Genomic DNA, 16110 nt, shown 5'->3' with positions numbered 1-16110 from the left:
ACTACAGGTGGGCCCCATCTTGCCCGTGTTGAGATCTCCCTCCACACGGCCAAAACTGAATCAGCACTGGCCTAGTGAGATCTCCTCTCTCCACTCCAGTGACTCTCTGAGACCCCTCTCCAACCAACTAGCAAATTTCCCCAGGAAATTTCATTACTGAAAAACCAGCCACACCCCACACAGGTTCCTTTGGCAGCAATCAACTGGCCTCAGCCTCCAGACCTTAGGAGACACTTTCAGTGGCAGGCAACCAGCCCCAGTCCTAACTGCAGTATTTCTTGAAGAAATCTTAAAGGTCTATGGGCCAGAGGTAGGCAGCAGCTGGCCTCAGTGTGAGCTGAGACTTTTGCAAGTGGCTAGAGGCACAGCAATGGCAACAAATCTGAATCTGCACTAATCTGGGGAACACCAATTGCCCCACCCTGGTGACTCTCTGAGACCTTACCTCACCCAACTCTGATACTACTGAGGATCATTCAGCTGCTGAGCCTTATGGGAAGCCTCAGGCCTGGGGGTGACCTTGGCCATTTGCTGAGCTGTCCAGGCCCCGTACTGGTGGCATCTAGCCTCGGTTCACTGTGTGGCCTCTGCAACATGCTTCCGGGTCCAGCTCAGGCAGTGACCAAACACAGATAGCTTTATGCTGTGGGTGTGGGCAATCTTCATAGCTGGTCAAACTGAGGGTCAATCTTACCCACTGATGTGCAACAGCAATCAAGGCTCAACTACAACAGGAGGGCACACACAACCCACAAAAGGGTCACTCCAGGAGGACCCAGTGCAGGTGATCAGGGAAACTGCACCACTGGGCCACACAGGATGCCTACTACATAAGTCCACCTGGCTAAGACTGGGAAACATAGAATATTTACCTAATACATAGAAACGAACACAGAGAGGCAGCCAAAATGAGAAAACAATGAAACATGTCTAAAATAAAAGAACAGAAGAAAACTCCAGAAAAAAAAAAACTACATGAAATGAAGGCAAGCAACCTACAGAGTTTGAAAAACACTGGTTATAAGGATGCTCAATGAACTTAGGGGAAGAACTGATGATCTCACTGAGACGTCAACAAAGAGATAGTAAGCACTAAAAAAAAGATATAGAAAGCATAAAAAGAACCAGTCAGAAATGAAGACTATAATAACTGAAATATAGAATACACCAGAAGGAATCAACAATAGATTAGATGAAGCAGAGGATTGAATCAGTCATTTGGAAGACAAAGTAGCAGAAAACACCTAATCAGAACAGCAAAAAAAAAAAAAAAAAAAAAAAAAAAAATCAAAACAAGGAGGATACTTTAAAAGACCTCTGGGACCACATCAAGTGTACCAACATTCACATCATAGGGGTACCAGAAGGAGAAGAGATAGCAAATGATTGAGACTCTATTTGAAGAAATAATAACTAAAAACAACCTTAACCTGGAGAAGGAAATAGATATGCAAGCCCAGGAAGGGCAAAGAGTCCCAAACAAGAGGAACTCAAACAGATCCACACCAAGATACACCATAATTAAAATGCCAAAGGTTAAAAACAAAGAGAGAATCCAAAAATCAGCAAGAGAAAAGCAGCTAGTTACTTACAAGGATACTCTCATAAGACTGTCAACTGATTTCCAACAGAAACTTTGTAGGTCAGAAGGGATTGGCATGAAATATTCGAAGTGTTGAAAAATAAGAACCCACAATCAAGACTACTCTACATAGAAAGGCTACCAATTAAAATTGAAGGTGGGATAAAGAGCATTCCAGTCAGGAAAAAGATATAGGAATTCACCACCACCATGCCCGTGTTACAAGAAATGTTGAAGGGGCCTCTTTAAGAGAAAAAGGAAGAAAATAAAAGAATATAAACATGAATAACAAAATAACAATAACTATGCACCTATCAATAATCATTTTAAATGTAAATGGATTAAATGTTCCAACCAAAAGAGGTAGCATAGCCGAATGGATAAGAAAACAAGACTCATGCATATGCTGTCTAAAAGAGACCCATTTTACCTTGAAAGACATGCACGGAATGAAAATAAAGGAATGGTGAAAGATATTTCATGCAAATGGAAATGAAAAAAAGGCTGGGGTAGCAATACTTATATCAGACAAAATAGACTTTAAAACAAAAGCTGTAATAAGAGACAAAGAAGGTCATTACATAAATGTAAAGGGATCAATCCAACAAGAGGATAGAACCCTAATAAACGCTTATGCACCTAACATCAGAGCACCTAAATATACAAAGCAAACACTGACTGCCATAATGGGAAAGATCAGCAGCAATACAGTCATAGTAGGGGATTTTAACACCCCATTGACACCAATGGACAGATCTTTCAGATGGAAAATCAACAGGGAAACAGAGGCCCTAAATGACACACTAGACCAGATAGTTTTAATCATTATTTTTAGAACATTTCACCCCATAGCAGTAGAATATACATTCTTCTAAGTGCACATGGAACATTTTCCAAGAGAGACCACATATTAGGCTACAAAACAAGTCTCAGTAAATTTAAGAAGACCGAAATCACATCAAGTGTCTTCTTTGATCACGAATGTATGAAACTAGAAATCAATTACAAGAAAAAAAAACTGGAAAATATACGAACACATGGAGGCTAAACAACATGTTATTAAACGATGAATGGGTTAACAATGAGATCAAGGAAGAAATCAAAAGATACCTAGAAACAAACGAAAATGAAAACACGACTCAAAATCTACGGGACATAGAAACAGCTGTCCTAAGAGGGAAATTCATAGCAACACAGGCCCATCTCAAGAAATAAGGAAAAGCTCAAATAAACAATCTAGATGTACTTTTAAAAACTAGAAAAAGAACAGCAAACAAAACCCAAAGTGAGTAGAAGGAAGGAATTAATAAAAGATCAGAGCAGAAATAAGTGAAATCGAGTCTAGAAAAACAATTCAAAAGATCAATGAAACCAGGAGCTGGTTATTCTAAAGGATAAACAAAATTGATAAACCTTTAACCAGAGGCATCAAGATAAAAAGAGAAAGGACCCAAATAAACAAAATCAGAAATGAAAGAGAAGTGACAACTGACTCCATAGAAATACAAATACATATATATTTGTGTATATATATATATATATTTATGTGTGTGTGTGTGTGTATATATATATGTGTGTGTATATATATATGTGTGTGTGTATATATACATATGTGTGTGTGTGTGTGTGTGTGTGTATATATATATATATATATATATGAAAATAATATGAGCAATTATATGCTAACAATTTAGACAATCTGGAAGAAATGGATACATTACTAAAAACATACAATCTTCCAAGACTGAGTCAAGAAAAAACAGAAAATCTGAACTGAATGATTACTACTAACAAAATTGAATCAGTAATCAAAAAACCCAAAAAACAAAAGTCCTGGACTGGATGGCTTCACAGGTGAATTTTACCAAAATTTAGCAAAAAAAAAAAAAAAAAAAATAATAATAACATCTATTCTTCTCAAACTATTCCAAAAAATTCAAGAGAGAAGGCTCCTAAGTTCATTTTATGAGGCCTCCATTACCCTGATTACAAAACCAGACAAAAGCATTACAATAAAAGAAAATTATAGGCCAATATCCCTGATGAACAATTATACAAACATTCTCAACAAAATATTAGCGAACCGAATTCAGCAATATATTTAAAAGATCATATACCATGACCAAGCTGGATTTACTCCTGGATGCAATGTTGGTTTGATATCTGCAAATAAATTAATGTGATACAGCACTTTAACAAATTGAAAGATAAAAATCATATGATCATATCAAAAGATGCAGAAAAAGCATTTAACAAAATCCAGCATCCATTTATGATTAAAACTCTCAGCAAAGTGGGAATAGAGGAAGGGAACATACGTTAACATAATAAAGGCCATATATGACAAACCTACAGCTAACATCATATTCAGTGGGGAAAGTTAAACTGTTTTCCTGTTGGAGCCAGCAGACGAAGTAATTGAGGGTACCTGAAAGGGGGAGCATGGACTGAGGAAAAGAAAGAAGACAGACAGAATTGCAGGAGGGAGCACAGATTCAAGCTGTGTCCCCAAGTTTATTTAGAACACACTATTTATAACATTACAATAAGAAAGACAGTAGTCAAGAACCAAGGTTAGCCAGATTACTTATCTAGTAGAACAATGAGATTCTCACAACTCAGAACTCTCTGCTAAACTGTAGCAAGGAATTTGCAGTGATTGCTATGTGAACAGTTACCTCCCGGTTTTTCCCAGCGCTTTACAATCTCAACTTCTTACATTGTTGCCAAATGCACAAATATCCTTGTTCCTTGTTATACGATTTCACACGTCCATAAGTGACTCCCCACATTTTCCTTAAGACCAGGACAAGAAAAGGATGTCCACTTTTACGACTTTTATTCAATGTAGTACTGGAAGTCCTAGCCACACAATCAGATATGAAGAAGAAATAAAAGGCATCCAAATTGGAAAGGAGGAAGTAAAATTGTCATTATTTGCAAATAACATGATACTACATAAAGAGAACCTAAAAACTGTTCCACCTAAAAACTGTTAGAACTGATAAATGAATTCAGTAAAGTAGCAAATGCAAAATTAATATCAGAAATTGGTTATACTTCTATACACCGATGATGAAATATCAGAAAGAGAAATTAAGAAAACAAACCCATTTACAATTCATCAAACGCAATGAAATACCTAGGAATAAACTTAACCAAGGAAGTAAAAGACCTTACTTCGAAATTATTAGTCACTGAAAAAAAGAAATCGAACAAGATACAAAAAAAAAAAGGAAGTACACCATACTAATGGGTAGGAAGAATCAACATAATTAAAATGCCCATAAACCCGAAGCAATCTATAGATTGAAAGTAATCCCTATTAAAATAAAAATGGAATTTTTCACAGAATTGGAACAAATAATCCTAAAATTTATATGGAACCATGAAAGACCCTGAATAGCCAGGAGAATCATGAAAAAGAAAAACAAAGTTGGAGGCAAAACGCTATCTGATATCAAAATATACTACAATGTCATAGCAATCAAAAGAGCATGTTACCGGCATAAAAACAGAAATGTACATGAATGGAAAAGAACACAGAGCCCGGATAAATCCACTCTTATAGTCATTTAAACGATGAAAAAGGATGAAAGAATATACAATGGGGTAAAGAGAGTCGCTTCAATAAATGGTGTTATTAACAGAACAAATCCATGCTAAAAAAAAAAAATCGAAGGAAACCAAATTCTTATAGCTTATATGAAAATAAACTCTAAATACATTAAAAAATTAAATGTAAGACCAACTGCTACAAAACTTCTGGAAAAAAACATAGTCAAGAAAATCTGAGAATGTTTAAAAGTATAAAAATGGGTAGATAGAAGGGTAAGGCACGTCCTAAATCTGATATGGATATAACACCGCTAGATGAGATCGTACTAACTACCTAGGATGAGCAAGCAAGTACTTTATTCACAAATATAAATGAACAAAGATTTGCCCGATAAATAGGGAAAGTAAAATCTAAGGTGACGATCGAAAAAAAAAGAAAAAAAAGGGAAAAAAACAATCCAGAACGATTTCGGGGGCGAAGTGTGTGGGAAACCCAGACACGATACAGGAAACGGGAGGGAAGTTTGTCAAAAATCGAAATTCACATTCTCACGATTTTAAGGGAAGAAAATGGATTTATAAAATATTAAACGTTTTCTATAGACAGAGACAATTAGAGGACAGATAAAGTTCTAGCGAAACAGAAATATTATCGAAAAACTGAAAACTCATTAGATGTCAGGCGCTCAGGGCAGACTCTCCCTGCCCCACCCAGGCTCCGATGGAACCCGGAACACGTCGATGACACGCGGCCCGCTCAGAGCCCCCTCCTCCCCCTGCCCCCGCGACGCTGGAGTAACGGTTTTCCTCTTCCGGCCCGTTTCAGAGCTAACGGCCAGCGCGGCCTAATACCTCAGCAGGTCTTCTCTGGCCGCCCTGGTCGCCCACCCCTGGGACGCCCAGAGGCCCCGCCTCCGCTGCCGCCCACCCGGCAGCTCCTGCTTCCCGGCTGCCTCGGCCTTCGTGCCCCCCGCGCCAGCGCCGCCAACCATGACGACCCCGCCGCCGCCGCCGCCACCGCCGTCGCCATCGCCGTCGCCGTGTGTGCGCCAGAACTACCACCCCGACTGTGAGGCCGCCATCAACAACCAGGTCAACCTGGAGCTCTACGCCTCCTACGTGTACGAGTCCATGGCCTTCCACTTCGACCGCGAGGACGTGGCCCTGAAGCACTTCGGCCAGTTCTTCCTGCAGCAGTCGAGCAAGGAGAGGGAGTCCGCGGAGAAGCTGCTGTGGCTGCAGAACCAGCGTGGAGGCCGCATCCGCCTGCGCAACATCAGGAAACCTGAGCCACAGGAATGGGAGAACGGCCTGGGGGCCATGGAGTGCGCCTTGAGCCTGGAGAAGCGCGTGAACCAGAGCCTGCTTGATCTGCACCGGCTGGCCACCGACAAGAACGACGCCCACCTGTGCGACTTCCTGACGCGTCACTACCTGCACGAGAAGGTGAAGTTCATCAAAGAGTTGGGGGACCATATCACCAACCTGCGCAAGATGGGGTCCCCGGAAGCTGGCCTGGCGGACTACCTCTTTGACAAGCTCACCCTGGGCGACAGCGGCAAGAAGAACTGAGCCTGGACTGCCTTTCCCACAGCCACGACTTCCGGTGGTGACCAAGCCGAGCATTCATCTTGCGGTATTGCCCTTGCGAAATGTTCACAAGTTGTTTTCTTCCAATAAAGTTACTGCTTCCTAAATAAATAAAGGTCTCTGCTTGATTGGTGTGTGCGGAACCCTCACCTTCGAAGGTTTAAGCTGGTATCCAGGAGTCTCTGCTCCGACTCGGGATCTCCATGGACGGAGGGAGAAGGTATTCCGTGGGACCCTGGAAAACACAAAATCAATCGTCCCCCTACAAACAATGTGGTAGATCGGGGTGCGGTGAGGTAGGTGGTCTGAGGCCCTGGGGAATGTGGGCGCTCGTGCATAGTTAAAGTGTAAGAACGCGGTATCGAATTCATGATACCGGTTGCCCCTAAGGAAGAAGTGAAGAATGGGATTGGACAGGATTAAAATAAAAGGTGTCTTCCGACTTTGCCTGAAATATTTTAGCTCACGTAATGATGCAAATGTTAGTTTGTCGCTGCTGGGTAGCGACATGAAGGCTTTGGAAGTCTGAATAGTAGAGGGCCTCTTTGATAAGCCCGTCCTGGGCAACAGCAATAATGGGCAATGAGCGTCAGGTGGACTTTCCCGTAGACATGGGAGTGACTTCCTAGGTCGCCATGCCGGACATGCTCATCGCCCTGACAAAACATCCAAATACGGGTTTTTGTTTTTGTTTTTCTTTTTGTTTTCCCTTCAATTGTACTCTCTCTCTCTCTCTGTTTTTTTCTTTCCCACCATGGTAACACGGTAGCACAAGCACACAAAATACCTCATTAGAAGGGTTGAAAAAAGATAAGGTCAAGTCTGAAGTTCAAATTTCTGATATTGAATATTAAGTAGAATAACTCCTCCACCACCACCACCACCAAGCCCAGCGTTAAGACAGTGACTCACGGCTTTGCACAATGTAGAGGGTGGGGGAGAGTTGAAGGTGGGAAACCAGTTAGGAGATAGTATAGCTGGTCCAGGTGAGAGGCGATGGTGGCCGGACTGAGGAAATCGAGAGCTGTAGACCAATTCCAGATGGATTGGACGAGTTGACAAGATTTCCTTATGGACCAGAGGTGAGGATTGGGAAACGGGGAAATCGATCTCGGATCTAGTGTTCGGTCTCCAACACCGGGTTGGTGGTAGTGCTATTTATCAATCTGGGGATGTTTGCAGAGGGTACGGCTGGGTAGATGGGTGGGTAAGGCACGTCCTGTAAAATCTGAGATGCCCGTTAGACGTCCAAGTGCAAACGTCATGCAGGTAGCCAGAAGAATGAATCTGGCGCTCAGGTGGGATCTCGGGTCTGGAAATCCATACTCGTAGGGGAGACATCAACTATAGAGGGCGTTGAGGTCATGGGACCGGATGAGCTCACCAGAATGAGAGCGTAGAGAGAGCATGGCCCAGCCAGCCCCGAGCCCAGGGCAGCTAATGTTAGAGGATGGGTCGAGGTGTTGGAACAGCAGGGAGCTGCTGGCCCCACCTGGGCCGTGGCCTCATTCCACAATGTGACCACCTGTGTCTGCTCAGAGTTTACCTCAAGACCAGCCTGTCCCTAACCTCAGCGTGCCCTCCGGTTTCTCCTTGCACGATGTGGAGAAGAGGTAGCTCATTACCTTGTCTTCGTGGCTATGGGTAGAAAGAAATTATTTCTCAGTAAAAAGATTTCCCAAGGAAATGATAGACCTGCTTCTCTAGGTTGTTCTTTCTTTTTCTTTCGCTTCGTATCGAAAGACACGCCCAGGCTGTCAAGTAAAGGGATGGAAAAAGATATCTCGTGAAAATGGAGACAACGACAACAAGAAAGCCGGGGTAGCAATACTTATACCAGACCAAATAGACTTTAAAACAAAAGCTATGACGCTAGACAAAGAAGGACCCAGTCATCCCACTTCCGGTTATTTATCCAAGGAAACCCAGAAAACTACTCTGAAGGGACATGTGAATCCATACGTTTATTGCAGCATTGTTTACAACACATGTAAATATTTACAATAGCCAATATATGGAGGCGACCTGGGTGTCCATCAGTAGGCGCATGGATAAAGAAGAGGTGCTACATATACACAATGGAATATTGTTCAGCCATCTAAAATAAATAAATAATAAAGAAAAGAATGCAATCGTTACATCCGCGACAACATGCGTAGACACGGAGGGTATCGTGCTGAGTGGAGTCAGTCAGACAAAGACAAATGCCACGTGACTTCACTTACGTCTGGAATCTAAAAAACAAAATAAAGAAAACAGAAACAAACTCATAGATACAGAGAACATTTTGAGAGTTACCAGATGGGAGAGGGTTTGGGGGCTCGGGCCAAAAGGGGGCGGGATTAAGAAGTACACATTGGTAGTTATAAAATAGTCATGGAGATTTAAAAAAAAAATTGTATCTTTAAGGGCCAATGTCATTTTGCATTAGGGAGACTGGAAGTTACTTCTAGCTCTGCCACTAGCTATACGGCTTTAGGCGATTTAGTTACCCCGTTGGATCTTGGTTTCCCAATGTGTAAAATGGGACCAATAATGCTTGTCAATTTTACTTATATAAACGGTCCCCTTTTATAGATTTGCTATTCTGAAGTTCAAGAGAGACAGAGTTTGTTCACAGCTCAGTGCCTGCCAAACGGTAGATAGGTCCTCATTAGCTCTTCTCATCCTTAGTCTGTATAGAGTTATCAAATGGACTTTTCAAATCTTATGTCTCCTTGGGGCTTGATTTCTCTATTAATCTTGTGTAGCTCCTTGTCTCCGATCTGGTGTTCTTTGCACAAGGCTATTGTCTAAAATGCTCTGCAGTTCCCCCATGAAAACGATCTTCTATGAAGAGTACTCTATATTCGGGAGTCACATGCAAATGAAAATAATTTGCACGATCGAGGATTTCCTTTAAGTTAATTCGTGTTTAGCCCATATGCTAACCCCGAATTTTACAAAATGCTACAGGCGCCACTGATTTAATTATCTGCAGGTTTGAGTTTCTGCTCCAGATTTTTCCCCTATCCAGAAGAAATATTGATTAATTTTCTCTAGAAAAGCAGGGCAAAACATAAACAGAAAAGAAAAAACAAACAAACAAAATCAAAACAAAACACGATCGTCAAATCCGCCTATTAATCCCCACTTACGATGAAGATGAGGCCAAAAAGACTACACAAAAGTCATCAAACTGCAAAACGTGCATCAGTCACTGTTTCATTTGTCTAAAACCGAAATTAATGCTTTTTATATGTCACTAAATTTCAAGCGGTCAACATTATTTTAAAAGGTACAAGTCCACCGTGAAAGTATTCTTTATCCATATTTCGATGTGGATGGAATATGTTAGGCGCTTTTCGGTCTGTATCACATGACACTTTTATCTAGAAAATGAGGAACAATTAACCCAGACTACCGAAAGTTTTCAGCACAGGTACGATTTTCATTACAAATGTTTATCATGGGTTTAATGTCTTCCTAGGGCGTCTATGGATGCCATTCATATTATCGTACATGAAGGTATACTTATTTGAATATGTCCTCTACGTGCTCTTAGGTTATACATGTGAGTGTGCGCGTGTGTATGTGTTTCCCTGGCTAAAAGCCTAGTTTCTTCTCTTTTGTCGCTATGATTTAGTTGGTTTTCCAATCAAGGTAAAATTTACATTCGATGGCATTCACATTTTTCAATGTCCAGTTCTGAGAGTTTTGACAAAAGCACACAGTTGTGTAACGACCACAACGATCAAGATATAGAACAGATCCGTCACTCCCAGAAGCCCCCCATCTTGTGTGCCCGGACAGTGAATCTCTCCTCCCACATCCGGAAAACTTATCTGCTTTCTGTGTCTATACTTTTGCCTTTTCCAGAATGTCGTATACATGAAAACGCACAGCGTGTATCCTTTTGAGTCTGCCTTCTTTCACTTGACCTAATCCGGTAGCGATTCATCTATGCCGTTGCATGGGTTAGTAATTCATTCCTTTTGATTGTGGAGTGGAATTCCATTATATGGATATAACATGGTTGGTTTATCCTATTCATCAGTTGAAGGATATTTGCTTTATACAGGCTGTGGCAATTACAAAAAAGCAGGCGTAAACACCCACATAGAGGTTTTGGTGTGCATGTAGGTTTTCGTTTCAGTTAAATAAATACCTGGGACTAGGAGCGACGAGTACTATGGTAAATGTATGTTGAACTGTATAAGAAACTGCCAAACCATATTCCAATGTGGCTGTCCCAGTTTTTAAATCTCGCCAGCAACATACGGAAGTTCCAGGTGTTCTGCATCCTTATTTTAAGTGTTTCAAGTTTAGACATGCTAATAATTGTGTAGTGATATCTCATTGCGGTTTGGTTTGAAATTCTCTAGTGACTAACGATTCTGAGCATCGTTCCATACGCTTAGTTGTCGTCCATATATTTTGCGAAATGTGCGTTCACGTCTTGCACTCCCGTGTTTTCCCCCATTTTTTTTTTCCTTATTATCGAGAATTCTTTACATATTCTGGATAAAAGTTCCTTATCAGAGATGTGATTTACACATATTTTCTCCTGGTCCGTGCATCGTCCTTTCATTCTCTTAATGGTGCCTTTCTGAGATCATAAGTTCTTAATTTTGAGGAAGTCCAATTTATCATTTTCTTCTTTTATGGGTCATGCTTTGGCGCAGTGTCTAATACATATTTGTCTCACCCAAGATCTCAGAGATTGCCTCCTACGCTTTCTCAAGAAGTTTTACGGTTTCATGTTTTACATTTAGGTGCATGGCCCACCCCGAGTTAATTTTTATGTGTTGGATGAGATGAATTTGGCTTGTTTATATTTTGCATAGGGATGTCGACTTGGTTCAACACCATTTGCTGAAAAGAATGTCTTTCTTTACTGAATCGCCTTTTCACCTTTGTCAGAAATTAATTGACCGTTCGGATGTGGGTTCATGCCTGTTCCATTCACCTCTATATACATTTTTGTCGGTACCACGCTGGTCTGATTATGGTAGTTGTATAATAAGGCTTGAAAGCAGACCGCGTGAGTCTACCAACTTTGTTCTTTTCAAAATTTGTTTTAGCAGTTCTACTTTTATCGCCACTCCACATTAATTTAATAGTCAGCTTACCTGTTTCTACAAAATGTCCTGCTAGGATTTTCATTGGAATTGTGCGGAAGATGTGGATCAGTTTGGGTGGAAATTGACATAACAATGTTGAGCACTCTAATCCATGAACACAGTACACCTCTCCTTTGGTTGAGGTGGTCTTTAGTGTTTTTCATCAGTACTTTGTACTTTTCAATGTACGTAACTTCACACACTTCATAAGATTTACAGCTAAGTATTTCATGTGGGCTTTTCTGGGTGCCCTTCTAAATGCTATGTATTTTCCTTTTTCACTTAGATATTGCTAATATACAGAAATAAGAGGGGTTTAAATATATATATATATATATATATATATATATATATAATATAGATGTGTGTGTGTGTGTGTGTGTGTGTGTGTGTGTGTGTGTGTGTGCGTGTGTGTGTAGGCTTTATATACTAAGATCTTATTAAACTCATTTGTTTTTTCCGGCAGCTTCCTTATACACACTTCAAGATTTTCTATGTAGACAATGATGTTGCCTGCACTAGAGACCATTTTATTTCTTCATTTCCAATCTGCGTGCCTCTTATTCCTTTGTCTTGCCTAATTTCACACACTAAGACCTCCAGTTCAATGTTGATTAGGAGTGGCAAGAGTGGATATCCTTGCCTTGTTGCTGATCACAGGGTGGAAATCATTCAACCTTCTACAAGTAAGCATGATGCTGGGTGTAGGTTTTCAACAGAAGCCCTATATGAGGTTGGGAATGTTCTCTCCTATTCTTAGTTTGCTAAGATGTTTTTAAAAACCAGGCATGGGTAATTGAATTTGTCTATTTTTTTTTTTATGAATGTATAGAGATGCTTACATTACGTTTTTCTTTAGCCCGTTAATATGATGAATTACGCTCACTGACTTTCGAATGTTGAACCAGCCTTGCTTTCCTGGGATGAACCCCACTTCATCATACTATATTATTCTCGCGTACATTATTGGACTCAATTTCCTAAAACATTGTTAAGATTACCTGTACCTATGTTTATGAAGAATACCGGTTTGCAGTTTTCTTGTACGTTTTGCCCGGTTTTGGTATGAGAGTAATGCTGACCTCATAGGATATGCTGGGAAATATTCCTTCCTCTTCAGTTTTCTAAAAGAGTTTGTATACTTTGCTTATTTATTGCTTAAATGTTTAGCAGAGTTCCTCGGTAAAGCCATGTGGGCCCGGAGTTTTCTTTGTGGGGCGAGTAAGTAAAAATGCAGGGTACGCGATAGATACAGGGCCATTCACGGTATATTTTTCTTCTTGGTACCTGTGTGTACGCAACTTAGCAATGTCGATTTCTTTTAGTACCACTTTTAGTTAGAATTTTTTTGTTATCTAAGTTCATATGTTAGCTTAACCCGCAGTTTAACTTCACCTATGTTGTTGCGTTTATTGGCATACAGTTGTTTATCACCGAAGAAAACACATCTGACAACAAATGTGTATTTTTTTTTCTCCTCACACCGACTGATTCCCCATCTTTCTAGATACCAACGGGGAGTCCGAAACTTCAGCTACGGCACCACCTACCTAGACTTTGCACAGATCCCACAGGTGAAGGACTCAGTCCCATACAGTTGCCCCCGACCCCCCAATTCAGGCACCGATTGCAGGTCTAGGTTCTCACCTGTCTATCTTCTGACCGAGAGGCTATAGACTGGAAGTTCCTCTAACCTCCTCAGGTATGATAAATTTCTAGAAAGGCTCACAGAACTCAGGAAAACAGTTTACTTACTAGTTTACTAGTTTATTGTAACAGGATACAACTCAGGATCAGCCGCATGGAAGAGTTGCTCAGGGCAAGGTCTAGGGACAAGGGGCATTGAGGATCCATGCCCTCCCTGGTTGCATCCACCCTCCCAGCACCTCCCCATGTTCACCAACCCAGAAGCTTTCTGAACCCTTTTGATTAGGGTTTTAATGGAGGCCACATTACAATCGGCGTGATTAATAAAATCACTGGCCATCTGTGATTAACTCAGCCTCCAGCTCCCCTCCCTTCCAAAAGTCAGGATGAAGGACTGAAAGCTCCAACTCTCTAATCTCATGATTGGTTCCCCTGGCAACCAGCCCTCCATCTTTAGGGGCTTCCCAAATGTCGGATCATTATCATACACTCAGGGGTGGCTGAAAGGAGTTTGTTACAAATAACAAAAGATGCTCCTTTCACCTTTACCGCTCCAGAGCTTTCAGGAACTGGGGACAAAAACCAAGTATTACAACCAAACATGCTTCTGTTACTCTTATCACTTAGAACATCACAAGGGTTTTAGGACCTCTGGCCGGGAGCTGGGCATGAAAACTAAAATGGATATTTCTTTATAAGCCCATATCACAGTTATATTCCCTTATCATCCTTTGAATGTGGGATCCGTAGTGATGTTTTCTCTCTCATTCCTGAAACTGGTAATTGTGTCTTCTCTCTCTCTCTCCCTCCTCACCACCCGCCCCACACCCCGCCTCCCCCCCCACACCCACAGTGATTGGCCTACCTAAAGATTTACCTTTTTGTTTGTTTGATTTTCTCAAAGTACCTACTTTGATGTCATTGACTTAATCTATTGTTTTCTTTGCTTTCTATTTCACTGTTTTCTGCTCATATCTTTATAATTTCCTTCCTTCTGCTTGAATTGGGTGTATTTTAGTCTTCTTTTTCTACTTTTAAGAGGTAAAAGCTTAGATAATGGATGCGAGACATTTCTTCTGTTCTCATACAGGAATTTAATGTTATGAATCAACACGCAAGTACTACTTTACAACTCACAAATGTTAAGCTGTGTTTTCGCTTTCATTCAATTCTAAATAATTTCTACTTTCCCTTTGATATCTTCTTCGAGCCTTCCGTTGTTTGAAAATGTATCATTAGCTTCCAAATATTTGGGTGTTTCTACCGATATCTTTATGTTAATGATTTCTCATCCAATTTCACTGTCATCGGAGAACGTACCTTTCATGGTATGAATAATGTACTACTATTTACGGAACCTTGTGTTGTGGCCTAGAATATGGTCTATCTTGGTAAATGCTCTATGTGCACTAGGAAAAAGAACGTGCAACTAAAGAATATGTCTCTAAAGTTTCTTCATTCTGACTCTATGCTTTTTTCTTAACATGAGCATGATTTCCTCTTTTTCATCCTGTTTCTCCTCCTGGTTATAAGAAACAATATCCAATGGTTGACGGCGGAGACCACCGTGGATTTCGAACTGTGTAAATGTATTGCCTATTCAGAAAGTGGGCGTTTTCATTTTTATTTTAAAAAAAACAATTGAATCATGTTGGTAAACCGAACACAAAAACTATCTGTGCATGCGCGCGCACACACGAAAGAGTGCCATCGCGAGACCGGAAATGGAGAGGAGTTGTTGAAAGGTAGGAAAAGAGGAGGCTAGCAAACTGGTTAATTCAGAGAATTTGAAACATCTGCCATGGAAAACCTGATCACGTTCAGAGAAACTCTAAGAACAGAGTAAATGAAAATTGCGACACTGTGGAGGGTCCTTGCTCGACTGTGAGATTAAAGAGCTACTCTGTGAACAGCAGATCTGTTTTACCCTACCCTGCTCTGACCCTCCCCCACCCCTAAGCGCTTGTGGCATTTGACCCCTTTAATCTCCCCAAAGTACACCCCAAAGACAGCGGATGACTTTAAGACGACTGCAGACCTGCACAGAAGGGAAGCAATAGGACACATCTACGTAGAAGGGAAAAACACTAGTCTCCCAATGTCAGAAATATCATATTTATTTTGGCGACAGGAAGCGTCCCTGTCTTACCTGTAGGCTCCATGCCGCGTACCCCCAAAGGAGAATGCCCCTAAATAACGGACACTTTCTGCCCTCCCGCTTTAAGCAGATGCCTACTAGTGAAAGCGACGTCACAGCTCTAGGTCAGACCGTACTAATTACCTAGGCTGATCGAGCGAGTCCTTTATCCACAAATATAAATGAACAAAGTTTTGCCCGATATATGGGGAAAGTAAAATCTAAGGTGACGATGGAAAAAGAAAAAAAAAGAAAAAAGAGAAAAGAAAGAAAAGAAAAGAAAAGATTAATAATAATGAAAAAACAATCCAGAACGATTTCGGGGGCGAAGTGTGTGGGAAACCCAGACACGATACAGGAAACGGGAGGGAAGTTTGTCAAAAATCGAAATTCACATTCTCACGATTTTAAGGGAAGAAAATGGATTTATAAAATATTAAACGTTTTCTATAGACAGAGACAATTAGAGGACAGATAAAGTTCTAGCGAAACAG

At 40.9% G+C, this 16110-nt stretch overlaps 1 protein-coding gene across 1 annotated transcript; it reads left to right on the top strand.

The window, feature by feature from the left end:
* Positions 1 to 5596: 5596 nt before the first annotated feature.
* On the top strand, positions 5597 to 7460 carry LOC120594059 (ferritin heavy chain-like). Its single transcript, XM_039852091.1, has one exon. It carries the CDS (start codon positions 6131 to 6133, stop codon positions 6710 to 6712), a length of 582 nt encoding a protein of 193 aa, XP_039708025.1. The 5' UTR covers positions 5597 to 6130; the 3' UTR covers positions 6713 to 7460.
* The last annotated feature ends 8650 nt before the right edge of the window (positions 7461 to 16110 follow it).

This window comes from Pteropus medius, unplaced genomic scaffold, assembly GCF_902729225.1.
Source record: "Pteropus medius unplaced genomic scaffold, Ma_sr-lr_union100, whole genome shotgun sequence".
Taxonomy (NCBI): Eukaryota; Metazoa; Chordata; class Mammalia; order Chiroptera; family Pteropodidae; genus Pteropus; species Pteropus medius.
The sequence above is the reverse complement of the archived record's forward strand: the minus strand, read 5'-3'. Positions and strand labels throughout refer to the sequence as shown.